The sequence below is a fragment of the Aspergillus brasiliensis genome (assembly GCF_001889945.1).
Source record: "Aspergillus brasiliensis CBS 101740 unplaced genomic scaffold ASPBRscaffold_4, whole genome shotgun sequence".
Lineage (NCBI taxonomy): Eukaryota > Fungi > Ascomycota > Eurotiomycetes > Eurotiales > Aspergillaceae > Aspergillus > Aspergillus brasiliensis.
This window is the reverse complement of record NW_027137445.1, coordinates 1,258,080-1,282,610: the sequence shown is the minus strand read 5'-3', so window position 1 is coordinate 1,282,610 and position 24,531 is coordinate 1,258,080. Positions and strand designations below refer to the sequence as shown.

The following is a 24,531-nucleotide window of genomic DNA, read 5'->3' as shown; positions in this document are numbered from 1 at the left end:
TGAATATGTAGACAAATCTAGAGAGATACTTAGTTGATCACAGGAAAAGTGAAGTAGTGTCGAAGCAAAGAAAGAGTGATACCATCCAAGGAACTAATTGCCAAAGCGGGAAGCAAGCCAATCGGCCCACCTCCACCTCCACTGCCTAACATCATCATCATCGTCATCTCTTCTTCTTCACCACCTCTCTCTCTTATCTCTACACTCACACTCATCACTACTCCCACAATCAAGATGCCTCCCTCTCCACAAACAGTAAGTTGTCCTTCCCTCCCATCCTCTCCCTCCCTTTTTATCCCCTTCCACCCTCACCCTCATCAACACCACCCCCTCTTCCCTCCCCGCACCCCTCGCACCACACCCCAAACCCACATCTAACACCTCCAACCTACAGGCAAAACTAACAAGCACCCTCCACCTCCTAATCCCACGCCTCCGCCTGCTCCAAAAGAAAGACACCGCCAGCTCCGTCGTCCAACGCCGCGACCTCTCCGCCTTACTCGCCGAGAACCGCTCCACGAGCGCCCGCATCCGCGTCGAGAATGTCATCGCGACCGACACCGCCGTCGAAGTCATGGAGATGGTCGAATTATACTGCGAACTACTTCTCGCGCGGGCGAATCTCCTCGATCAATCCGCATTCGGGGAGAAGGGGACGCGCGCGAGGAGTCGTGCGAGGGGGGAGGCGCAGAGACAACATGCCACCACCTCCACTTCTTCTTCGGGAGGAGGAGGGAAGAGTTCAGGGTCGGGGTTCTCGTTTTGGGGATTCGGTAAACGACAACAAGATACCACCAGTACATCACAACCCCAACAAACACCAAGCACTGCAGCAGAGGAGGGTATATCTGGAGAAGGGGAAGTAGAAAAAGAAGGCTACATCGACCCCGCGCTCGATGAAGCCGCAGCGGTGATATTCTACTCGTACGCGCGATTTCCACACGATATTCGCGAAATGACGATCCTGCGGGGATTACTCACCGACCGATGGGGCAAGGATTTCATGATGCTTGCGCAGGACAATAAGCTTGAGGATGTGAAGGTTCCGGAACGGTTGGTGAAGGGGTTACGTGTGAAGCCGCCGTCGAATGAGCTAGTGGACAGTTACCTCATGGAGATTGCGAGGGCGTATGGGGTTTCTTGGCCGGATGGTGCCAATGGTTCTCCCGGTGGGGATGTGCCTAGCTTCATTGATGAGGAGGTGGTGGGGGATGGCGATAGGAATCAGGGTGGGGGTGACGAAGGGGATGATGGTGGGGATGACGCTGTGAAGCTGCCGTCTACACCGAGGAAGATAGGACAGGCTACTGCTACTAGTGAGAGTGAGGCGCGACGGGCATCGGAAACGCTGGAGTTGAATAAGGCGACGCCGCCGCGAGGTCTACATTCCGAAGGGAAGAGCCCGGTGAGTGTGGCGCCGCCGGGCCCGAGGATGGATAATTTGCATCCCAAGGTGAAGGTACCTGGAGAGGAAGATGTTCTGAGTCAAAGTCAGAGCCAGTCGAAGCCGGCTAAGAGTGAGATACCCGAGTTGGACGAGTTGACGCGACGATTCGCGGCGTTGAGACGGTGACACATGCACATGCACATTCATTTGCATACTTACGATGGTTTATGTTATATGTGATATGAAGGCACGAGCAAAGCAAACTTCTATTAGATGCATGCATCCATCTATCGATCCTCTCTCCGTTCTCTCTTTTGTCATCCAATGCATAATGTAACAGCAGGTATAGTGTATCAGCAACAACCGCTCAATCAATCCCAGTAACCAGTAACAAAAATCCAAAGCACACGTCCGGACACCGCTATGCAATGGGTCCATTATATATATGTACAGAGAAGCAACTCAAACGCCTGTGCACGATGAAGTATGAATAATGAAGAAATAGATAAAAAGACAAGCAAAAGCTGCTTAGTCCCGGAGCTCTTCTTCCTCGCCTGGAAGGAAGACCTCATGTCCGGAACCCTCGTAGACAAAGATGGCTGCCACGCAGCCAAAGACCGACACCAGTGCAATCAGCCACCAGGCGAATCCGACCATGCCCATCTCCAGACCGTAGCCGTACCACGACCCGGAAAAGATCGGTCCAATGGTACGGAACGCCGAGGACACGGACTGGCCGATGCCGTGGATAGTGCCGAGCACAGACGGGTGCGGAGAGCAGTTGTTCAGAAGGATGATGGAGGTGGGGAGCGTAAAGGTTCGTGCGGTCACTTGCAGGAACAAGACAACAATGATGGAGAACCACACCCATCCGCCGTTGGCCTGGCCGGGCGGAGGCGCGGACGACGGAGCGAGAGCAATGTACGGCGCAAATGCATACGCCAGAGGGAAGAGGGTCAAGAAGTACTGGTAACTCTTGGCCGTGCCCAGGCGGTTGTTGATACTGGGGTAGATGGTGAACTGGAGGAGCATGCCAATCACACCGAGGATGGCAGTAGCGAAACCAACGCTTTGCGGCAGCATGCCCAGACCGCCAGTGAAGATAAAGGGCAGTCTCTGGACCGGGCTGGCCGGGTCGTTGACATCGTAACGTGGGGTCGAGAGGAAAAGCAACCAGAGGTTGTTGAAGGCACCCATCTGGAAGTCGAAGAATGCCTGCGCCAACAGCGTGCACAGCACGTTCTTGGTCCAGATCCGGCGGAAAGGCAAGGTGCGAGCCTGGCGGCTTGTCTTAGTCGCCTTCTCTTCCATCTCGTAACTTTCGGCCGGGTCTCTGCGATTCAACAGAGGACCAGCCTCGTCGTAGTCTGCGAACGGCAGTCTTTGGTACAGCGGGGAGTTCGAGGGAACCACTGCCCGGATGCCGCGAGCGAAGATGCGCATCGAGAACACGCCCAGACCGGGTTTGCCCTTGCAAGCTTCCAGAGTCTATAGTAGTCAGTTAACAGTGCGCATAGCCGGCCTAACGGATGACTCACCTCTTCAAGACCGATGGCGACACAAACCGCAGCAAACGTCAAGAAAATGGTATTCGCCAGCATGGGTAGCGCATACGGGTAGCGAACAAGCCACTGCACACCGTCGGCGCCTCCGAACGAAGAATCAGGACCGAAGAGTCGAGGATAGGCCTTGACCGGATCAGCCAACATACCACCCATCACTAAACCCGTTAGCTATGACCACACTCATGGCAGCAAAGAGTACCTACCCGGTCCGAACAGCGCAGCGACGTTGAACCCGATGGGAAGAATCAAGAACGCGCGCGAGTGGTATTTCTTCTCCTTGACATTCTCCGCGATCATGGTCCGAATGATACCCACCGTTCCGTTGATAGCACCACCAAACGAACGCCAGAACACGGCCTGCGCGAACGACGTCGAAAAGGCAACACCCAGACAGGACAGCGCGGTACCGATAAGACCGACCAGCAAGACGAATTTCCGACCACCCCATTCGGCATCGGCCACACGGCCCCAAGGGATAGCTGTCGCAAACTGCGCGGCGGTAAAGGCACCCTGGAGGATACCGGCCTGGGTGGACACATCGGCGTCGGAGAGGTTCTCATCGAAGGATTTTAGTTGGTAGAACATGTACGCCTGCAGGGAGGCGATCTGAAGGAAGTCGAAAACACGACAGAGACCCAAGAGGGCCAGTTGCCCTTTGCGCGGAAGGGACATCCATGTAACGGGCGCTGGACGAGGCCGAGGAGCCGACGAGTCGGCGAGTTCTTGTGGCTGTAGAAGTGACATTTGTGGCTGGCTGTAGGAATGAGAGCGACTGCGAGCGTGTCCAGGACCCCAGTCGAAGGAGGTGTTTCTCACGGCCATATTGGCGTGAGCGTGATGGTCGTCGTAATCGTCGTCGTAGCGGCCAGAAGAGCCCTCAGAGACGTCGGCTAACGAGATGTTGGATTCTCTGCGACGACGTTGTTGGGAAGCAGTAGTAAAGTCCGCGGGATCGGGTTCGCCGCCTTGATCGTGGCCGGATGTCCAGGAAGTCGCTCGGGTATGACGAGCATTCCGGCTCTTGGAGGATTGGGCGAAGGAGGAGGAAGTGGCCGAGAGGGGGTTGGGAGTGGCCGCTGGAGTAGAAATGGCCGAGGAAGGGGTGGTGGAGGAGAGCGATAAAGAGGGTAACGACGGACGCCCGGCGGTTCCTTGAGAGCCGGATTTTGGCGCAGGCATTGGATGGATGCGCGGCGAATGATGATAGGGCAGCCCACGGTTGACTGGAGGAGAACAAGAAGGAAGGGAGGGGCCGGACCGGGGGGAGGGGGGCGCTTTGGTGGTTTGGTTTGGTTTAGGTCAGGTCAGATCGGATCCACGAGAAGAGAAAAGAAAAGAGAGAAGCGAGAAGGAGAGAGAAGAAGAAAAAAAAAAAAGAGGGAAAAGAAAGGACTGGAAGATGGAAGGCAGAGAAGAAGATCGCGAAGAGAGAGAGAGGAGCAAGTCAAGACAGACAGACCATCAGGAGAAACTGCCGTACTCAGTAACTAAAGAACAGGGAATTACACCTTTTACTGGATGTACTGAAAAGTAGACACAAACAACGGATTGTTACTGAATGGAAATTAATGAAGTATACGCCCAAACGGGAAATACTCATAAAAGTAAAAATAAGTTCGAATAAATTAATTCGTCTGAATTCGGATCGGCAGCGATTCTCCGAGCTTGCGACGACTCTTTCGTCGGTTCTCCACTTCAACTTCGTCCGTTCCTTCCTCGTCCGGTCTTTGGCGTCTTGGCACGCTCTTTTTATTCTTTTCTTTTTCATTTTATTTCCCGTTGAATTTTTTTCCCTTTTTTTGCAGTTTTGTTGATACCCACTTGCTACTTAGGATGATACTTTCCACTGTAGTAAGTTAGTCACTATTTCCCCGGCTAAATTGACCCTCACCAGCGTCTCATCCAGACGACCTGAGTCTGTTCCCTCCCGTTACTTTGAAACAAATGCCCATCCCCATCCATGCGTCATTAGGAAAAAAAAACTAGACTACGTAGTATGTAGCAACTTCCGACGACTCCGCCAGCTAAGATGGATGGGGGCAGGGAATGAAAACTCTTTTTTCGAACATCTAAACGAAGTAGTTATGCAGGCTGCGTCAGGCGTCAGAGATCAAAGCCTCCTTCCTGCCTTTTATTCAGCTTTTCTGGCAGTCATACGCAATTCGAATGCGTAGAAGAGGATTAGTAGCAAGTGACGGCAGTGACATGCAGTTCGGTTGTTGGTTCGGGGCGCGTCCGCACGAGTCAGTTGCTTCCTGTCAGCCACTTACTTTACCTTGTCGGCGTCATTCATTTCCAGTCTCCGACTTCTCCGTTGTCCGTTTGGTTCGGCTTTGCGTATGTATGTCGGTATCGTCAGCCGATGACCGTCCCGTGTATTGTTTGCTGTATGGTATGGTTCTCAGTAGATAGTTAGGTTGTATGTTTGAGGGATGAAGTTTGGTCTATACATAAGACGTTTTAATATTTATCTTTTTATATTCATATCTAAGCACATCAATAATCACACTTATTATATAATGTGTTCCCAGAGGGCAAAAAAAAAATCTAATCTATCGCACATAATGTCCATCGGCTCGCCAGGATGGACTCCGTTGTTCTGCCAACGGAAAGTACCGTGGTGGCTCCTGTGACTTCGTCCAGCGTCGCCAATGCCACCACGGGGTCTCGTCCGATTCCGTCCAGGGCTTGGGCCTCTCAATCCTATCTACACTCTCCGTTGACGCCCGCTCCTTCACCCGGCTAAATTGCTGCTGGCGCCGGTATACCCGCATAATCGTATAGATGGCCACGATGGTCACGATAAATCCAAAGACTGGGGCGATCCATCCCACGTTGTTATCTAGATAGCGAGAGTCAGCGGGTTTATTCTGCCTGCCGTCAGCTGGAGTCTGCTTACCATAGACACTCTTCAGATTGCCGGACCCGCTCTCACTCTCCTCCGAGTCATCCCCGGTCTGACCCCAATCGAAGTGCGCATCAGGGTGACCAGGATCGACCCAAGGAACAGTGTTGATACCCGCTGGAGGTATCGCAGGTCCAGCGCCCTCCTCACCGGGCATTCCATACGTCTGCGCATTCTCACACGATTCCCTGCCGCAGTAGCTCTGGAGATCGGGCGACGGAGTGAAGGTGAACATGCTGCGCGACTTGCCCAGAACCTTGCCCTCCACATCCACCGCCTCCGCGTAGGTCCATTGGTAGAAGTGCGGTGCCGAGTAGCTCGTCTCGAATCCCCTCTTCTCGACCTGCTTGATGAGCATGTATGGGCCCGTCGAGTTGGTCGCGCCGTAGAACCGCCAGTACTTCACCCGCGTAGCTCCGTTCCAGCTTACATAGAACGTCGTCGGAGAGAAGGTGTCGGTGGATTGGGAGTATGTCCACATTGCTGGCACGTCGGTAGGCATTCCATCCCATTCGAACTTTTGCGCCCGGTAGTTCATGATCCGATCCTTGTCGATGTAACCCCAGAGCAGCACGTTGCCTTCTTCGTCATGTTCGGAAACATAGGCGTTGTTACCCCACCCAATGAATACATTCTTGTTCGGAAGCACCTGCATATTACCCTGGCTGGAGCTGATCATGGTCTTGCCGGGAGGGAAGTAGTCGTGCAGCTGGGTGGCGGTGTTGTCTTGGTGATCGATGAGGATAATCATGCCCGAGGAGTAGTCATGGGTGCGGTTGAACCCATTAAACCCGTTGTTGTACAGAGACAGCAGAGTGTGGGTAGAATTTTCACCAAGCCACCGCGCATCGTGCTGCTGCGAGAAACTGAAGTTGATGTTCTTGAACGTGGGATGCGCCCCATGCAACCGCCAGATGATCGACCCATCCTTGCCGGAGATCTTGTAGATCGCGCACGTGTGGCGCGAGGAAATTAAATAATCGCCGTCAGCGTTCTTGTCAATCGAGTTGATATGGAAGTAATCCCACGGCGAGCGCGGGTCCAGCCCAGTGCCCGAAGTATCCGTGTGACTCGGCCAGGTGTAGGCGTCCGAAGGGTCGACGTGGTCGAGGGACTTCCACTCAAACAGAACTTCGTTGGTGTCCACATCCACCTCCTGGAAGATACTCTCCATCACCCATCCCATGCCGGATTTCACGTTCCACGGGGACATGTCGAACTGTCGCTGCTGGTACACCGTCATCAAGGCGGTCTTGCCGTCATTGATAGGCATGAATTCGTGCATGTCGCTAGATGCCATGCCGCCCCCGGGTACCACGGTTCGGACGATGCGGTAGTGGTCATCCATGATGACTCCGTGACCACGGCAATACCCATTCTGTTGAACACCCTGGAAGAAACACAAATGATCCTTTCCCTTGTACTTGCAAACGTGCATGCCGTGGGCATTTCCGGGGCCCGAGTTACCCCAGCCGCTCCAGACTAGGTTCTACAAACCATGGTCAACACCATACAATACACAAATGGGCAGGAACATCAGAAGCATACCCCCTCATCATCATAGATATACGGGCCGGAATTGGACGCTTCGTACGGGCCGACAAAGATATAGCCCGGACTTAGCTTGTCGGGAACTCTATGTTCCAAAGTGAGGACAGGTGGATAGAGATCGGGTCGCTGCAGGTGGACGTTGAGACAAGGTTAGCGATCCGGGTGGCGAACATCTTGGCTATTATTGCGTGCAAGGCAGCTTCTAGTTGCGATGACGCTAAAGCGGGCGCGACTCACAGATTTGAAGACCGAGTCGATCTCCGCGACGACAGTTTGTAGGCATACTAATAGTAATAGCGCCACACAGGCGACTATGGAGGACGGAGCCGATCCTCCGGCGATATGAGTGAAGGCTACCATGGATTCTTTACATCACTTGCCCGGAGTGAGCTCGGAAGTTGATAGGAAGATCGAATGAACGAGAGGGTAGGTAAGAAAAAAGAGAGAAAGGAATGTCGATGAGAGATGAAAAACAGATTCAGATGGCAAGAAAATCCCACAATCAATGCAGGGCCACCTGATTCGGGGTGTCCAGGTATGTACCGAAGTATGTATACAGGGATGGAAAGAATGGGAGGAGAGGAGCGGAAGGGATCAGCGGTTAATGATATACAGGGAGGAAGAGAGAAGGAGAGGCAGAGATAAGAGGAGACGAAAGCGGCGAAACAAGGGCCACAAGGAAGCTCTCGACTCTTTTTCTCTCCTTCTGAAATCCGCGTCTTCCTCTGCCCTTTTTTTGTGCCCGCAAACCCCCGGGGATAACGTTTGGCAATCCTGCTTTATGCTTCAGGCTGGCCACAGTTCGTTACAGCCGATTTCCTCGTTTCGCCCGGTGGAGTCGTTGCCAAGCCCAGCCAACGTACGATGACACCCAAAGTGGATTAGCCGGGGCGAGCCCGAGTTCTGGAAATGTAGTGACTACAAGCTGTGATTGGTTGATCGGGGCGGGGACAGGATAAGATCCCCACCCCAATCCGGCACTGGCTGTTCATGTTTATTGCAGTCGTGCAGCAGGGATTGAACTCATCTCCATCGCTCAAAGCACAGTCTTAGGCAGAAAAGGTCCATGTTGGCATTGGCATACCGTCAGTCAGTCAGTCAGTCAGTCAGTCAGTCAGCATATGTTGGTCCATACCGACATATGACAGATAAGACTCGATCTGTTAGAAAAGAAGTTTACTAAGGCAGTAGGGCAAATTACTACAGTGAAATTCTCCAACTTTAATCGTCATCACGTTGCGAACGATAGGCGATCTTGTGGCGCATTTGGCACCTGCCTCGTAACTAGGAAAGTTGTCTATTTTAATGCTTAGTTCAACACTTATTTGCGGAATACGTTGAACTACTACGTAGACATGGCCTCCTGACCATCCTCATTTTATTCCATGAACAGACCTTGTTCAACTGCAGCGTCATTGTCCAGTCTTTCTATAGCAACACCACCACTAATAAATCCAACTAATCCCAGCCAAAAAACAATGACAATTACTATCATACCTCAACAGCAACTAAAGAAAATGAAGGATGAAGATCTTAGAAGCAACGATTTGTCTTCATATACGCAGCTACCAGCCACGACATAGAGTACGGACTACGTAGAGAGAGGACATACGTACCCCTCCACGTAGTACTTTTCCCATCCCCATCTACATACATACTCACTACTAGCACACATCACAGCACCAATTGAACCATTAGTACTACCCTCACAGCTATTAAAAGCAGCAGACACTAAATAGATACTCCATGAACCATTCAATTTGTACCACCACTACCATTAATACCTACTACTATTACTATCACTATTACTATTATCACCCAGCGAACAAAGAAAATAAGCAGTAGATAGATAACTAAAGATACACACGCGTCCCCTACTTATTTAGTTAGTTATTACCAACATACTGACTAATTACCGGGGGGTATATTTACATCCGTACGGACCGGGTAAACCATGGAACACCACTCACCTCTACGCACCCGTGTGTCGTTTGTTTCGTTAACGCCGAACCTAGGTCCTAATCCGGCATAGTGGCCACGCTGCCACAGGCAAAAACTCATGGAGAATGGATATGTCCACTGTTCCAGGTCCAGGCCAAAGGGGGAAAAAACCTGAGAGGGGCTCAATGCCGACGCCACGTCACGCCACGGATGTGGTTGGAGCAGGGGAAGAAAAACTGGTGGAGAAGACCTCCTCCCATCTCCACTCAGTCAGTTTGATTGATTAGTTGATTGATGGGCTGGGCCTTTTTTTCACTAAGGAACTAAGTAAGGTACCTGTCTAGTTCTAGCTAGGTCAGTTATTTGCCGGGCCGGAATGGGAGGGTAGATTACTAGTCAGGGCTGTGGTACAGGGGATGGGATGGGATCTTGGAATATTGATGACTTTGTAGTTGCAGCTTGGAGAGTGTGATTGTTGAAGGTAGATAGATAAGTAGTTATGCATGTGGCTGAGAATGTCATGGCTGGCTGTAACTATCAGGAGAGACCTGTCATGCTTAGTCATCGGATATGAAAGGGAAAGTTGTGAAATGAAATGAACAATGGAGACAAACCCCCGACAATAATGAACAGGGCCTGAACGGGCTTGGCAGAAATCCAATAGTTCCAAAACAAACAGAAACAAAAATACTACGGAGTACTTACTGATAAACGAATACGGCACCGGGTCACGGGTCACACAGACATTGAATCCTGGCGTTTGCAGAACATGTATGTCCTTTACTTATGCTGCATTGGATGCATCACAACACAACACAACACTTGACGTATATAATTCAATCAGGTTCAGACAACTCCCGTAAGCGCTACACTCTCATCTCCGAATCCTTGGCTGTATCAGCGGAACTCTATTAATAGGCGCCGCCACGCCACACCACACTGCACCCACCACCCCTTTCGTCAGTCGCAGCACGGCTTCAGCTCAGGCGGGAGGCGGCGGGTAGAGGAGCCGCTCATTTTTGAGAGTCATGGCTTGCATAAGTAACCAACTAACCAACCAGCTAACTAGTCAAAAAGTAGTTCGGAGCTTTCGACGTATTTATGCCGGGCTCATTGGTTTATGCACCACGTGCTGCTCGACATTGCGCATTAGATAGCTAGATAGGATATATTTTGTTGCCAACTGGCAATGATGTACAGGTTTGGTTATTGGTATGGCTGGTTGAAATTTCCCGTCATGCGCTGCACGAGAGGGGATGGGCGCCCTATGCATGCACCTTGGTCAATAGATCTGCTGTAAGCAAGAAGCCTGAAGTACGGAGTTAACAAAAGTAAATATGTAATCAGATGTACATCAACGCTCTACTCCGTTTCTACGGAGTATTTACCGCCAGGCTCAGTTCGCATACATACAAGGCTGTGTGATGAATATGACAAGGATGGGATTGGGCTGGGAACCGCGCCGCCCAGGACATGCCAAGCACAACGGGCTCACGTCGCACAGCCCAACTGAACTCAGCGACCGCTATGGCTATGGCCTTGTAGGGCGCGGCGACAACTCCCTATGCAGGCCAAGACGGATGCTCGGCGCCTTCCCACCGTGCGAGGGGGTGGTTGGAGTTGTTCGCTGCCAGCCTGCGACACCGCATGCCGAGGCTCGCCTACGGGGAACAAACCCCCGGCCAAGAATACACTACAGAAGGGACCATGCTGATAGGCTAAATAATCTATATTCATCTCTCGTTGACTCCATCCACGCCAGGCAACAAGAATCCAAGACCGGTCCCAGCGCAGCAAGTCTAACCAATGTAGCCAAGGAAAAGTTCCCCCCACTGTAAGCCATAGAGCGAAAACCCCAGCCAAGAGCCAAGGAAATAACAAAACATCAGTGCACAGTATTAGCAACAAATACCCCTGAGAAGGCGGTACGCTCATCGGTATATATCAACATGAGAAAAAAACATTTTGGGAATAATTAGGGCAAATAAAGCATCGTCCCTCAGCATTGGCGCCCAGCGCATGCTGCAAAGGCAAAAAGAGAAAAGGAAACTAAAAGCAACAAGGCAGCAAACAAGCGCGTCTACCGAGAGAAACGCTTGAAGGCCATGGTGGCAGCCAAGCCCGTCGCCAGCAGAGCACCACCCATGGTGACCGCCTGCAGGGCGGCGTTCAGCATCTGGCGCCTGTTGCGGCCGCGGCAGCGCTTGAAGAAGTCGGCCATGTCGTTACCGCGGGGGAAAGGAGTGTCAGGGACCTCCTCACCCAGGAACTCGCAAAGCGGGCCCCAGCCCTCGCTGATCTTGTACTCGAGGAGCCTCTCGGGAGGAACGAGGCTGCGGACCTCCTCAACGTGGTCAAGGTAGACCTGCTTGCCCTTGTTGGGGAAGTCGCCGCGGAAGAAGGTCTGGAAGAACTTGTTGAGCATGGGGTAGTACATGCTAGCGGCCCAGCTGAAGTTCGAAACGAACTTGTGCTCGGGGTCGGAGACACGCCACCAAACGGTCTTCATAACGGAACTATAGGTATACAATTAGACTGATGTTCTGGGCCACAGAACGGAGTATAACATACGCATGCCACGAGTCAACATCACGGGTGGTCAGAATGACCTTGGCGTTGGGGTAAGCCTCGATCAGTTCCTTAGCAAAGGCACAGGCAGGCCAGTCACAGACGGCCTTTCAAAGCAGTTAGCGTGCGAGTTCGTTGCGAGCGATCTATAAGAGCGACCTACCTGGCAGTCTCCCAGAAGCTGATCCCATTCCTTTCTACCGAACTCGCCCACACCGTCGTACTTGGCAGCGAGAGCATCGTGCCACATCAAGCAGTCGGGTGGGTTCTCCATACTGGCGGACATCATGTGGTAGGTCTTGACGTAGCCCAGACGTTCGAGGGCAATACGGAGGGCTGTTCATAGAACCAGTCAGTCATGTAATTTGTCGTCTGCCTCCCAAGTAGAACCTACAAGCAGTTCCGGTTCTTCCCACACCCAGAGCCAGCACCTTCATGGGCACGGTGCGGTGGCACTTGCGGCGGTCGATGCAGGTGTCATCGGTGAAGATATCAGTAATTGGCTGAGGAGCCAAGTTGTCGGCGTGAATCAAAGACATGATGGATTATAGGTGAACGAGGTGTGTGTGATTTGAGTATGATAACGTGAACTGGTAGTACTACCCGGGGCTCGCTGGGGGTGTAGTAGTAATGAAGGTATAACTCTGCAAGGGACCGCAGGCCGCAAAAGAAGGAACAGATCTGAGGACAGAAGACGAACTGGACCCAACCAGAGGAAGACAGACACAAGGGTAGAGACAAGGAAAAGAATGGAAGAGAGAAAAGAAAGAAGTGGATTCCAGAGCAGGCGTTGCAGAGATTAAAAGGAGCCCGGGAGTAGATCAAGAAGAATCAAGGTGATGGAGTCGTAGATAACCCAGAAGGACCCAGAAAGGCTAGTCTCGATGGGAGGGTAATAATAAGATCAGACTAGGAAACGCACCTTGGCGCCTCTCCGCCGAAAGAGTAAATTAAATGGGTTATTTGCAATTTCTGGATTTCCGAATAATCACAATAAATGACGACCAGACTGAATGTGGCAATTTTCCTGTCTCTGGGGAAGACCAAAAGGGAAACCTTGGATTGGTCTGGACGGTCGGTTGGATCTTCATCCACTCTTGACCATTGGATTCATGAATACTTCTGAAACAGCGCGCGTTTATTTCTTTTTCCTACCTAGTACGTAGACTTTTATTGTAATTAATGGATGTTGCTTGTTCGCTTTTTGCAATCACTTTTCCATTTCATCCCTTCTTTTCCCCGGCGGAGACCCGCCGGCTGTTAACCCACGTTCTGCAAACATTCCTCACAAGGATGGAAAGTGACATTGATAACCACCTTGTAAGAAGTATTCTTCGGTACCATAATAATATACTAAAAGTAGAAGTATAACCACAGGGGAAACTCTCCCCCCCCCTCCAAAAAAAGAAACCTTGTTACCCGACAGGAATATCAAAAGAAAATAGACGTCACCGGCTGACGTTCACCTGAAAAGCCAGAACGATAGTCAGGGGGTGGGTTGGGGTTCTCCTCCACTCAACGTGAAGAAGCAGATGGATTTCCACGAATCTCGCCAAGGGGAAACCCGAGGTGCTGGGCCACTCACAAGCGAGAGAGGGAGGCGAGGGGATTCAGGGAAAAGGGTAAGTAGCCGCGGTGTCGTCTGGAACTTCAGGGAGGCCCAGCGGGCAGCGGGGCAAAGCAAGAAGCAGGACAGCAGAAAAGCAGAAGGGAAGAAGATGGAAACATGCCAAGCCTGGCTGTCGCTACATCCCAGGGATCGGCCGCGTAGGCCTGCGTTTCGCCGGTCGATCGTTGAGCTTCTGGATTCTCTCGGGATTGGTTCTTGTCCTCATAGGCTCAGCTGTCGAACCGTGCCCGGATTCGTACTCATTGGTTAAAGCCACAGGTTGACGACGCGTACATTTCTCCGTTCTCTTGCTGGATAGTGCCACTCCCCGCTCCGGCTAATGTCAAGCCACCCACGCCATGGTAACAAGGAGAAGAAAAAAAAAATAGAAAAACAAAAAAAAGGGGAATTCTACCTTGAACATATGAAGATGGAAAGGAAAAGAGCCGTGCGTGACAATTTTCAGCATGGTCTCCGCTTCCCAATCCATGTCTCTCAGTCTCAGGGATACGTACTTACTGTGTGTACGAGTCACGGTATGCGATGCAAAGAACAAGCCTGAAACGTATATGCTCCTTCCATCTCCACCATACTCCAGAGTCTGTTCTGTTACGTATCATACTGAGTATGCCCCTGCATTCCTTCCTGTGCGGTGTAAGGGTGGAAATCTCTGCAAACTATGCTGAGCTGCGGTGTTAACTAGCACAGCTATTGCGAAGGAGTAGATAGTATTTTGTCAATGTGTATACTTCGGACATGGAATGTCCATAATCCAAACCTATAGATTCTTGTTCTGTAACGCCGGCATGGGGTAAACTAACAAAGACAGTGTGTAGTTAGCATCGCTGGGGGTGTGGCATTAATGCCTCCATTTCACTCCTTCCCGTGCCTGCTATCCCAATCAGGCTAGTCCCTCATCCTGGTCAACACCATGAGCATCTAATTCTGACGACTCTTCTTTTCTCCAGTGCTCGCTATACCACTCCATATTGCCAGGCATACAAGGGAAGATTGCTTGGATCTCCCCAACAAGAACCATGGCGCTATGACACCTGACTACGTGGATTATTGCCTGTCCAGGTCGTTCAGAGCTGCCCGGGACGAACGAGATCTGTGTCAATTCACAAGCTACGAAGTATAACGGCTCTCGACTCGGAATCCATCTCTCGAAGCCCCACACCTGCTGCGAGCATCTAAGCAAGCTTCCCTGGAAACCTCTGTAAAGCCTGCGTGCAAATGAGCCGTCACAATCAATACATTGCAATCAATTGTGTTGGACTGCTGCAAGAAGTTTCACGACGGTATTGGAACTTGTTCTTTCCCATTGTGGATCTATAGAAAGATCGACAACTTTTCTACGAACTATGAAGGCCCCATACGCTCTACACAGCACAAAATAGGCAGTTCTTGCCAGAAAGCATGTTCCGAGTATCCCAGATGGCAGGTAGGTAACTAACCCAAGCGTCTGCTTAGAGCTTGACTGCGAGTCCCAGTGCCCGACACCATCCACTGTGATGCTGTCCAGTGTCCACAATCTTGCCGTGCGGATGCTCTGACACCGACCCGTGCCTTGCGTTCCACTGTGGAACGACCTGGGAGCTCGAACGGTTGTCTCCATCGGGTGGCGGCTGTACACTTCCACGTCGTCGTCCGCGTAACTTGTCCAAGCCTCATCGACTGTATCCTTTTCCGCCAATTGCAACAGTGTATGCTATTAACCTTCAGGGCAAGCATCCTAGACTCAAACTGGCCAGATTTAGGGTGCAATATAGTGTGATTCCTCGTGGAACGCCACCCCTAGGATTTGATCAACTCTGAATGGGGGCTATATGTTTCCCGTATAGGCTGTGTACCCACAATATCCCGAAGCACGGGCTGTCTTAAGGTTAACCGTCAGGAGATATTCGAGCAAACAATTTCCCCGACTTCTCCATGAGAACATCTTTACCTGGAGGGTGTATCATACGACGCAAATAGACCTGACATAAGCCCTCTGTGCTTTCGCTTGCTCAACCGTCAGTTTGGCCCTCTCGGTTGTCCGTCTACCTCCCAAGTACCTGTGACGTGACGTGTGGTGGTGGCTCAGCAAGTGGACGGCGTCAACTTAACTGCAATAGTCGATTCCGAACCAAAGAGGCAAACTCGAGGTGCGCGAATCCAGTCTCCACATGTTATGCACACGTCTGGAAAGGCAATCCCCACGCACTTCTCACTTGCCTCGTCTTGGTTGTTACGCCCGAGCCTAGAAAAAAACGAAACTTGCCTTACCCGACCCAGTCCAAACTGGTGCTACGGTCAACTAGTCCGACTGCCCCGTGAAAGTGGAAATGACTAGTGCCGCCCTCTCCGCAAGCCAGAAGAGTCTCGAAGGCCTCTGCGGTCCTTGAGCATGAGGAGACTGGTTCAAAGAGTGTTCGCTTTTCCTAAGGTTTCTTGGATTTCCTGTTATCTCCTTTTTCTGCCTCCCCCTTTTCCTTCCCAAGAAAACCGCGCACTTCAGGGACAAGATTGGAAGAAAGTTGGAGTTTGGCGGACTGATAGGCCAAAAGCTCGACCGATAGTCATCTGGGCAAAGTGGGCATGGATCCCGTCCCCTATCAATCAATCAATCAGACGACCAGTCGCGAGATGAATCGTCGTAAGCCCCATCGACCTGCCCATATCAAGGACCGCTATCACTGGCGAGCCATCTGACGTGGGGTTGTGGACCCATGGGATTCCAATCCCCAAATCTCCGTCGAACTGCATACGCTCGACCAAAAAAGGTGATACGTTTGGTAAAGTGATCAACTTGTCACGGCGGTTTATCTCCACGATGGTTGATCGCAACACGACTGGTGGGTGTTTTCTGCGTAGTCTGATGACGATCTGCCCTCTCCTTCCGGTTTTTGCTACGGAGCACGAGCCGGTGCGGCATTATCAGCAAGACAGACCAGCTTGGACATTGTTGAACGGTACATGAAGTCGAGACAGAGGTGATACGGCGGTAATTCTTTCCCTGCGTACGGACGGTGTAACGGGATCAAGACGGCAGGAAGTTCCCCAGCGCCATCAATCAATCTCTTTCACAATTCACCGGTTCAATGCCGGTGCTTGTCGAACCATAAGGGGGCAAGTAGTTGCGCTTCCGAACTAGGAGGGTCGTCGAAAATGTTGACCCCTGGCCATCTCGGTATGCCACATGCGATGATAAACATAGCGGTGCAGGGTAGCGGTGCAGTCGTGCATCGAGCAGAGCAAATCCATCAAAAAGAAAGAGTAGCATCAGGGTGAGAGGCTCCTTATGTATAGATTGCCAAGAGCTGCTGTCACCATCGTCGTTGGCAGGCTCGCAATCGCCGCCCGCAATCACCTCATCTTCTCGGGGTATGTCGACCCAGGCACGAGTTAACCCTCTCCAGTCGACAGCACCCACAGTCAACCACAGTTCGGGAATGGAGACGAACTACGGAGACTTATTAGCTCTGGCATCGAAAGATAAGCTTAAATTTTCTTAATGGCGTGGCCGTTGCGTGCTGGCTGCCTTGAGTGGTCCGGTCTCAGTTGTGAGATGTCTCGGGTGAATCCGCTGTCAAGCATCGCGGCAGTGAAGTTCGGCTGTTGAAGGTCAGGCAGCAGCCAAACCCCGTGAGAGCAAAAATAGCGGACACACTTGGTCCCTGTGAAACCCTGGCAGACCCTGAAAGTGGCCCTGAGAACGGCTATAATTGCACTTGTTACGAGCATTGCATGGCGCTTATTCGAAGGGAATCTATTCGATTGGATAGTAGGGATGCAGGTATTCCAGAAAGGGTATTATTAACAAGTCGCCAACCAAATACAACATGGGAAACAGCCGCATGCAATACTGATATATAAAGAAACACGCCCAGACTTGAACATCAGCCTAATGAACCCCGAACTCCTCTTGACCATGTCCCGTGGTCTTATATGCAGTTGTGTCGCCGTGGAGCGACACTTGTCCTTCCTTCCCCCTTCTTGCTATACCTCCAAATCATATCCCTCACTCCAGTTTGTCCAAGTGTTCCAACCTCGTCAGCACGACTTGCTTGCTTGTTTCTTCAATCTCTCCTGCAAGGAACACCTCGTCTAGAATAGCGTATACCTGTACAACCATCAGCTCGTTCGTCTGCAACCTGTCTTCCGTTCCCAGACAATTCCTGCGGCATCACCCCGCCAGCCTATAGCAGTCTCACTCACCTTGTAGAAATTGAACACCAAGTCCAACTCACAGACGTTTCCAAAGAACTGATCTAACACCTCGACAAAGAAGTGGATCGCCTCCAAATAGGCCAGCTCGTTGTCGGTTGCGTCGACGCAGGCGCAGAAGAATAACCCCGCATATCTCCGGTAGACGACCTTTGTACTCCGCTTGAACTCGACGAAGTTGGACTGGTATTTCTGGTCTCGCGGGGCAACCAGGCGATGTACCTATCCAACATACATTATTAAATGGTTCCGCGGCGGGGTGCAGTAGTAGTAGCTAGTAGTGTCGGCAGGGGGCATTTAACGAACCTCGCCCTTTAGCTTGACTTTTTCTTCATCCTAGCATAAACAAAAGTATTAGATGTCATTCACATTCAATCCAAGTTGAGGTGCACTTACGCTATACGGCGCATACCATTTCGCGAGCCGCGTCTTCCCCCTGTTCCTGCGTTAGGGGGTGTATTTCATGCATGGGGATGGGGCATTCCGGGGGAACGCGGGGTATAACTTACTGACGATTCTGGACAAGAATAAATGAGAGAACCATCCCGTATGTGGTATTTGCGAGGGAGGAGCAAGATGAGGGGATAGGCGAGCAAGCTTGGAAGTACAATGGGGGTCGTCACTTGTTCTCCGCGGTGTCTCCGGCGGACAATGTGAGTCGAGACTCCATACTGCCAGTGCTGACCGCTTTGACCGTTGGGTCACCGATTGACTTTAAGCTTTCCAGATCGAATCTGCAGACTTCCAGCATAATGAGATTGATTCATTGTTTTTCACCGATTGCTAAGACTGGAATCAATAGTCTTCTTTTCCAGTGTCTTCTTCTCTAATTCTCAATCCAGTGCAGCTCATAACCTTAGTCCTCCCTAGATAGACGGTAAATAAGAAACCCACCAAAGAATCCAACATTCGAATCTGGCCTCACGGAGAGACCCTGCATATATCGTCTGCCTTTTTCTGCTGTTTTCGCCTTCTTCTCTTTCATTCTTTTCCCCTGCATATTATCTATCCCATCCCGCGCTGTGCTACCAACATTTCCCCAATCCGAACCTGCCATGCGCAACCCCTAGAAAATCACGCTGTCTTTTCTATCTTTCTCTTCTTTCATCCTTCTCTCCACTTCTCTCCTCATCCCCCGAGATCCCGATCTTAATATGAACTACTCCTCCTCCCCACATCACTACCGATCACCTCATTTATAAACAGCACCTCCTCCCTTGCTTTATCCACTCTCCTCATTTCCATCCTCTCCTCCCCCACACATCCCCCTTCCTCACTACAGCCACCACCCAACCAACCAACAAACCACTGCAGACGGCAAATTAAATAAAAATGCCCGTCTACATGCTTTACGGCTTCCGCTGGCCGCGCGCTGGCTTCACCGGCATCCGCGTATACATCGTTCTCCACAACCTGGAAGACGCAACAGCCGAATACCTCCAACAACCCCTAACCAGCGAACTGGTCCTCGAGTCGCTCAAAAAGACCGAACCAGGCATCATCTCCCGCTTGCCCAATCTCCGCTTCATCGAGCAATACGACCCCGAAGACACAAGCGACGACGCAGTCAGTAAACCGTACGCCTACGTCGGTGGAAAAGTCATCTCCATCCCTGAGGACGTTGGTCCGAGTCCCGGGACAAGCTGGAAACCAGAGGATATTTTCAAAGAGGAGCCCTTGGAGAAGGAGGCCATGGAGGCCTTGACGGAGTTTAGGGATAAGTATGCGGCTGGGGAGCGCATCGGCTGGTGGATCGTGTATAATGGCGATCCGGAGAGGTGGTTCCCCCACGATGAGGAGGATGGGGATAGTTTTGATGATGGGTATGACGAGGAGGGGAGTTATGCCGATGGTGGAGAGTATGAGAGTGATCAGACGCAGACGCCGCCAGAGACGCCTTCTTCTGCTACGGTGGGTTTATTCTTTTTGGTCATTTTACGAGAGGTCTTTCGCTAATGATTGATTTGCGATTTATGTAGATGCGATTCCCGGAACGGTTGACTCGATTCTTTGGCAGGCGAACAGCTTGATGGCCCCGGCCTTGGCTATATCGCAACCCTCTTCTACGGCTTATGATGTGTGCGTGGCTAGTTGCTAGCATTTTTGTTTTCTACCAGAAAGCGGGTTTGGGTGTTTTGGGTTCGTGCATGTGGTTTCATTAGCAGTGTTCATTTTTGGCGTGATGAATATCTATCTATTTTTGGTTTCGTTCCTCATCAGCGACGGTCTTTTACATGGTGCCATATCCGCCCTTCTGCCAGCTAGCGTCGAAGGTGGCCTGATCGACAGCAAACTCCCGGATGTAGTCCTTCTCCAGGTCGTGCGCTCTCTTTCCGATCAGGACCAAGCTGTGCAGAGGCCGGCCCATATCGACCTCGGCCAGTTCCTTCAGGGTACCAGCGACGAGCTTCTGATCCGCAGCACCCACACGCGCCGCACCAACAGCAAGACTGTCCGGTCCCCAGACGCCTTCCTGGCGTTCCTCCTCCGTCTCCAGCATCTGACCCGCGCACTGCGCAACAGTCATAAAGCGAGGAGGCTCGTAGATCAAACGGCCCCGAGCCATGTTTTCCAGCGACGGCTCCTTGACCTTGATATCCAACAGAACCAATGTGTGCAGACCCAGCTGAACGTTCTCCTTGACCCGATCGTAGTAGGACGAGGGCTTCCAGTTCTCAGTGAAGAAGACCATGCTGACGGTTTGGCCAAAGTTGTACAGCTGCAGACCCGTGCAGCCGATACCGGACATGATGGATGCGTTGGGGATGACCTTGGATTCGATGCCCAGTTCGCGGGCGCGGAGGACTAGATCGGTGTGGGTGGTGGCGCTGAAGGTCGAGTTAGAGATGATGCCAATGTAACATAGCGCCAGGAAAATTAAGTGTGCTGGTACATACCCAAAGGGATCTCCAACAACAAGGAAAGCAACATCGACCTTGTCTGCGTCGGCGAGAATCTCATCGCTGCCAGTCTCGACCTTTTCGCGGTCGGCCTCGATAACAGGACGTCCATAGAAAGCTTCCTACTAAACCAATTGATTCCAGTTAGTCGGATCCGTCCGTAGAGAGGCATAGCTTGTATGAATCCGTCAGGCGACACTCACTAGTTTCTCCTTGTCGACGAGCAAAATCGCCGTGTATGCCTCCAGATAGACACGCTCGGCCTTTTTGACCACCTCCAGACCGCGGACCGTGATGTCGGTCTCGTCAGCCAAACCAAGTCCTACCAGGTAAAGCATTGCGATGTTGCGATTGAGTATACAACCAATGAATGGAAATAGGAGCGTCTGTGAATCTTAGCAACTGTTCGGGAAACTTTCGACTTCCCCCCACCAAATGCGGCGGAGGGCAGCCGGGCATCGGATCATGTGATGATCCGGATATGCACTGCACGATCACCTGAGGGTGCGATTTCACGTGCACCAACCAAGTATCCCATTTAGGCGGTGTTTCTTTCTTTCATACTTCGCAGCATCTGGTGGACGTCGCGTTGTCAGTATTTATGCCTTTTTGATCAGACAGAGATCCGTGTTTTCTTTGGACTTTCATTTCACATCCCCGCAGTGGAGCATGCCCGATCAGTGTTCCTGTAACCTGCATCATGTCGACTGATCGTACTCCTAAGTATCGGCAGGAGATCCAGCAGGTAAGCACTGTTTATCATTTCTGTTTCGTTCGTTGCTGTGAGACTTTGTGAATCAATTGTTCCGGATGGGGCTGTGTTGGTATCTAGTGTCTGTGGTATCATGCTAGTCTTACAGGCTATATCCATCATTGCTACGCGATGAGTGATGCTCCACACTATGAATGTGATTATGCGGCATCGTCGAGGCAGCGGCCATGTATGGGATGGTGAATTCTAGCATGCGACGGTGTTTTCTTTCTTGCAATGATGGGTTTCCCAGAATCTTCTGTTGAACGTGTTCTTCTACTTCTTGCCAACTCGCATGACTGGAGTCTACCTGGAAAATCGCGTGTCTGTCTGTCGCTGAAGGCGGATATCTCCAACCATGTCTGCGGATCCTTATGATTCGGATGCTACCATTTCATGGCATGGCTGGGACCATTTGGAAGACGGCCAAATGACGTCTGCACCACCGATTCCAGCTGTCCCAGCCGTCCAGCAGCAGCCACACGACGAGAAGTTGGACATGTACATGGGGATGGACGAGGAGACCAAAGAGGATCTTAGGCAAATGCTAATTGATTTCGCTTGCAAGATGATGTTTGTCTCTGGTGAGACTGCCGAACCGTCCGTTGAAACCACGACTCTCATTGAGGATATTGTACGCCAGCAAGTTGTCGAAATTGTATGCACTTTCCTCTTCTATATTGCGAACTACGCTAACTCCTGCAGCTTGCACGAAGCACCGCCCTAGCGACCCGTCGCGGCGTGCGATCGATCTCTACTGATGACTTGATCTTCCTAATTCGCCATGACAAGGCCAAGGTGTCGCGTCTCAAGACGTTCCTCTCGTGGAAGGATGTCCGCAAGAACGTCAAAGACTCTGACGACAAAGGCGGCGCCGATGCTGCAGACTTCGCAGGAGCTGATGACCCTATTGCCGGTGGAGTCGTCGCAGGACCGCAGGATGTTGCCTCAAAGCCAAAGAATAAGCGTGCTCGCGTCGGTCTCGCGTGGGACGTCAACAGCTTTTACTCCGTGCAGGTTCCCGAGCGCGAGGACGAAGAAGACGAGGAAGAGGAAGAGCAGAACTACGCTACGCTCCAGCGCCTCGCCGCAGCCGATGAACGTACCAAGAACATGACCAAGGAAGAGTACGTGTTCTGGTCGGAATGTCGCCAGGCATCGTTCACTTACCGCAAGAGCAAACGGTTCCGCGAGTGGGCCGGATTTGGCATTGTGACCGAGTCCAAGCCTAACGACGATATCGTTGATATTCTCGGATTCCTGACTTTCGAAATCGTGCAGACCTTGACCGAGGAAGCACTCAAGGTCAAAGAGCGGGAGGATCGCGAAAAGAACCGTCGTGGTGGCGGAGAGAACGGCGAGAGCAGTAAGAAGCGTACGCGTGAGACTGGATTGTTCGATCCTCCTGAGGAGGGTCGGACCCCGGTTGAAACTAGACATATTCGTGAAGCGTATCGCAAGCTCCAGGCGACTCCCAACAAGAACATCGCCATGTTGCTGCATAATGGACGCCTGCCGGCCAAGATGCCATTGAGATTGGTAGGTCCTTACGTCTTTGGGAATTGGTGATTAGATGCTAACTATGGCAGATTTGAGGGATTATTGGTGTTAGCGATAGCGTGGACGTCATGATTAAGATACCCTTGGCGTTACGATGGATGGTTTCTTTTGTTTTTCGTTTGATATCAACTGAACTCGATTGATTACAGCTTTCATAGTCAGTTCGATGAACTGGTCTTGACTGAACTAATCGTGTTGACGGATTAGTTGATTGTCTTGATTCTCACCTGTCTGGTCGTACTTGATTGGATATCTTGTATCACTCCGGCTGCTTTTCTTTAGTGTCTTGTTCGACTGGTCTTACTTGATTGAACATGTATGATGCAGCCTGGCGCTGTTTCTATACTAGATCTCTTGTTGACTGGTCTTACTTGACTGAACTTGTCTACCTTGCAGTTTGCAGCTTGAAGCTAGCACATAATATGATTATCTTGCTTTGCATTTAACAACCGAACATGATACCGATCATATCTCATAGCCCATCCAGCACTCACTTGAACCTCCAGATTTACTCAGGATGCGTCCGTCTCCCTGTAACCAGTCAGCAACTGCAGCTCACCCCCAAACCAACCCCCAAAGGCAGAGAAAGAAGAAAACTTACACTCGTCAAACTCCGCCCTCCCCACCTCCCTGATACTATTAACAGCCGGCACATCCCCCTTCGCCACACTCTTCACCGTCTCCACAGCCCTTCCAATTACCCCCTTCCTCGAAACCGCATACACCGCCGTCTTGGCTTCCAGCTTAATCACCCCGATCCGCGGATCCTCCGGCCCACCATCATGCACACCATCGCCCAAATCACCCAACCATGCCTGCAGCGCCGGCGAATAATACTTCTTGACGGTCTCCTTATCAGCCACGATACTCGCGGTGCCCGAGATCGATGCCCACGACCCGCTGATCGGATCCAGGAATGACATGTTGGTTTCGGTCGGGTGGGCGGTTAAATCCATCGTTTTGTGGCTGAAGAGGTTCGTGTGGAAGATTAGGGTCGTGTCGCCGCGTTCCTATATCATTGTTATCATATATTAATATGATGGGATCTTCTGGGGTTTAGGAGGTTATGAGTATAGTGTATTACCTTCCCGGCAAGCGCCATACACCGACTCGTAAGCAAGTCATCGTCCGAGGACTTGGTCGTCAGCATGCCAAATTTCTGTTCTGTGATGAAGGTGGAGAGATCGGTGATCTTTTGTGAGAGCGGGAGGTCGTCGTCGACGGATTTGGCTTTGTAGGGGTCGAGGGGCTGGGTGCCGCCGCTGGTCGTGGGGATTGTGCTGGACATTTTGGTAGAATTTCCTTTGTTTAATGAATAGAAGGTTCAGTGTAGTGGATGTTCAATTGCAAGATGTAGTGGATTGTAGAAAGCAAGAGGTAGTGTGTGTTGGAATCGGTGGTTGTTTATATCATATAGTAGTAGTAGAGAATGGCGTAGAAGTGACGTCAGGAGGTGGTAGTCGGGATCGCTGCTTATGATAACTATATGACTAGTAACTACCTATCTTTAGCAGGAATGATTGAATGGTGTCATGATCAGATTGATGTCAGTGGTGACGATCAGGAGTACCTTGTAGCATTCAAT

At 51.3% G+C, this 24,531-nt stretch overlaps 10 protein-coding genes across 10 annotated transcripts; 4 read left to right on the top strand and 6 right to left on the bottom strand.

Moving 5' to 3' along the window:
- Positions 1-234: 234 nt before the first annotated feature.
- Positions 235-1,573, top strand: ASPBRDRAFT_28737 (DUF292 domain protein; the record flags this gene model as incomplete). Its single annotated transcript, XM_067622551.1, has 2 exons — positions 235-255; positions 395-1,573. 2 exons carry the CDS (start codon positions 235-237, stop codon positions 1,571-1,573), a joined length of 1,200 nt encoding a protein of 399 aa, XP_067480752.1.
- A 342-nt stretch (positions 1,574-1,915) lies between these two features.
- On the bottom strand, positions 1,916-7,768 carry ASPBRDRAFT_53687 (uncharacterized protein; the record flags this gene model as incomplete). The annotated part of the gene is made up of 9 exons (XM_067627109.1): positions 1,916-2,875; positions 2,926-3,107; positions 3,156-4,175; positions 5,020-5,021; positions 5,587-5,826; positions 5,878-7,274; positions 7,325-7,339; positions 7,406-7,534; positions 7,646-7,768. 9 exons carry the CDS (start codon positions 7,766-7,768, stop codon positions 1,916-1,918), a joined length of 4,068 nt encoding a protein of 1,355 aa, XP_067480751.1.
- Positions 7,769-10,743: 2,975 nt separating this feature from the next.
- On the bottom strand, positions 10,744-11,574 carry ASPBRDRAFT_505376 (uncharacterized protein). The gene has a single exon (XM_067626560.1). The coding sequence runs from the start codon at positions 11,282-11,284 to the stop codon at positions 10,865-10,867; it is 420 nt and encodes a 139-aa protein (XP_067480750.1). The 5' UTR covers positions 11,285-11,574; the 3' UTR covers positions 10,744-10,864.
- On the bottom strand, positions 11,430-12,456 carry ASPBRDRAFT_194447 (sulfotransferase family protein; the record flags this gene model as incomplete). The annotated part of the gene is made up of 4 exons (XM_067620753.1): positions 11,430-11,865; positions 11,921-12,024; positions 12,081-12,253; positions 12,312-12,456. 4 exons carry the CDS (start codon positions 12,454-12,456, stop codon positions 11,430-11,432), a joined length of 858 nt encoding a protein of 285 aa, XP_067480749.1.
- Positions 12,457-13,900: 1,444 nt separating this feature from the next.
- Positions 13,901-14,262, top strand: ASPBRDRAFT_505339 (uncharacterized protein). The gene has a single exon (XM_067626558.1). It carries the CDS (start codon positions 13,994-13,996, stop codon positions 14,210-14,212), a length of 219 nt encoding a protein of 72 aa, XP_067480748.1. The 5' UTR covers positions 13,901-13,993; the 3' UTR covers positions 14,213-14,262.
- A 3,045-nt stretch (positions 14,263-17,307) lies between these two features.
- Positions 17,308-18,301, bottom strand: ASPBRDRAFT_41183 (AP-2 complex subunit sigma). Its single transcript, XM_067624508.1, has 5 exons — positions 18,245-18,301; positions 18,132-18,171; positions 18,042-18,071; positions 17,727-17,957; positions 17,308-17,631 (listed from the first exon to the last, which is right to left on the bottom strand). Exons 1-5 carry the CDS (start codon positions 18,277-18,279, stop codon positions 17,530-17,532), a joined length of 438 nt encoding a protein of 145 aa, XP_067480747.1. The 5' UTR covers positions 18,280-18,301; the 3' UTR covers positions 17,308-17,529.
- Positions 18,302-18,930: 629 nt separating this feature from the next.
- On the top strand, positions 18,931-19,881 carry ASPBRDRAFT_505178 (uncharacterized protein). Its single transcript, XM_067626555.1, has 2 exons — positions 18,931-19,646; positions 19,715-19,881. The coding sequence occupies exons 1-2, from the start codon at positions 19,068-19,070 to the stop codon at positions 19,763-19,765; spliced, it is 630 nt and encodes a 209-aa protein (XP_067480746.1). The 5' UTR covers positions 18,931-19,067; the 3' UTR covers positions 19,766-19,881.
- An 84-nt stretch (positions 19,882-19,965) lies between these two features.
- Positions 19,966-20,973, bottom strand: dph5 (diphthine synthase; the record flags this gene model as incomplete). Its single annotated transcript, XM_067617411.1, has 2 exons — positions 19,966-20,757; positions 20,839-20,973. 2 exons carry the CDS (start codon positions 20,971-20,973, stop codon positions 19,966-19,968), a joined length of 927 nt encoding a protein of 308 aa, XP_067480745.1.
- A 771-nt stretch (positions 20,974-21,744) lies between these two features.
- Positions 21,745-22,955, top strand: ASPBRDRAFT_28730 (transcriptional regulator SPT3; the record flags this gene model as incomplete). Its single annotated transcript, XM_067622550.1, has 2 exons — positions 21,745-22,044; positions 22,092-22,955. 2 exons carry the CDS (start codon positions 21,745-21,747, stop codon positions 22,953-22,955), a joined length of 1,164 nt encoding a protein of 387 aa, XP_067480744.1.
- Positions 22,956-23,454: 499 nt separating this feature from the next.
- ASPBRDRAFT_28729 (blue light-inducible protein Bli-3) lies at positions 23,455-24,234 on the bottom strand (the record flags this gene model as incomplete). The annotated part of the gene is made up of 3 exons (XM_067622549.1): positions 23,455-23,477; positions 23,548-23,956; positions 24,031-24,234. 3 exons carry the CDS (start codon positions 24,232-24,234, stop codon positions 23,455-23,457), a joined length of 636 nt encoding a protein of 211 aa, XP_067480743.1.
- Between the last annotated feature and the right edge of the window lie 297 nt (positions 24,235-24,531).

Bases quoted from the DNA above. Each gene is read 5' to 3' on its own strand.
- ASPBRDRAFT_505376 (XM_067626560.1), bottom strand. From the start codon at position 11,284: ATGAGCGTACCGCCTTCTCAGGGGTATTTGTTGCTAATACTGTGCACT.
- ASPBRDRAFT_505339 (XM_067626558.1), top strand. From the start codon at position 13,994: ATGGTCTCCGCTTCCCAATCCATGTCTCTCAGTCTCAGGGATACGTAC.
- ASPBRDRAFT_41183 (XM_067624508.1), bottom strand. From the start codon at position 18,279: ATGGTTCTCTCATTTATTCTTGTCCAGAATCGTCA. The intron at 18,072-18,131 runs GTAAGTGCACCT...TGTTTATGCTAG, and splicing joins AATGGTATGCGCCGTATAGC to GATGAAGAAAAAGTCAAGCT. The intron at 17,632-17,726 runs GTGAGTGAGACT...ATGGTTGTACAG, and splicing joins TGGTGTTCAATTTCTACAAG to GTATACGCTATTCTAGACGA.
- ASPBRDRAFT_505178 (XM_067626555.1), top strand. From the start codon at position 19,068: ATGCCCGTCTACATGCTTTACGGCTTCCGCTGGCCGCGCGCTGGCTTC. The intron at 19,647-19,714 runs GTGGGTTTATTC...CGATTTATGTAG, and splicing joins AGACGCCTTCTTCTGCTACG to ATGCGATTCCCGGAACGGTT.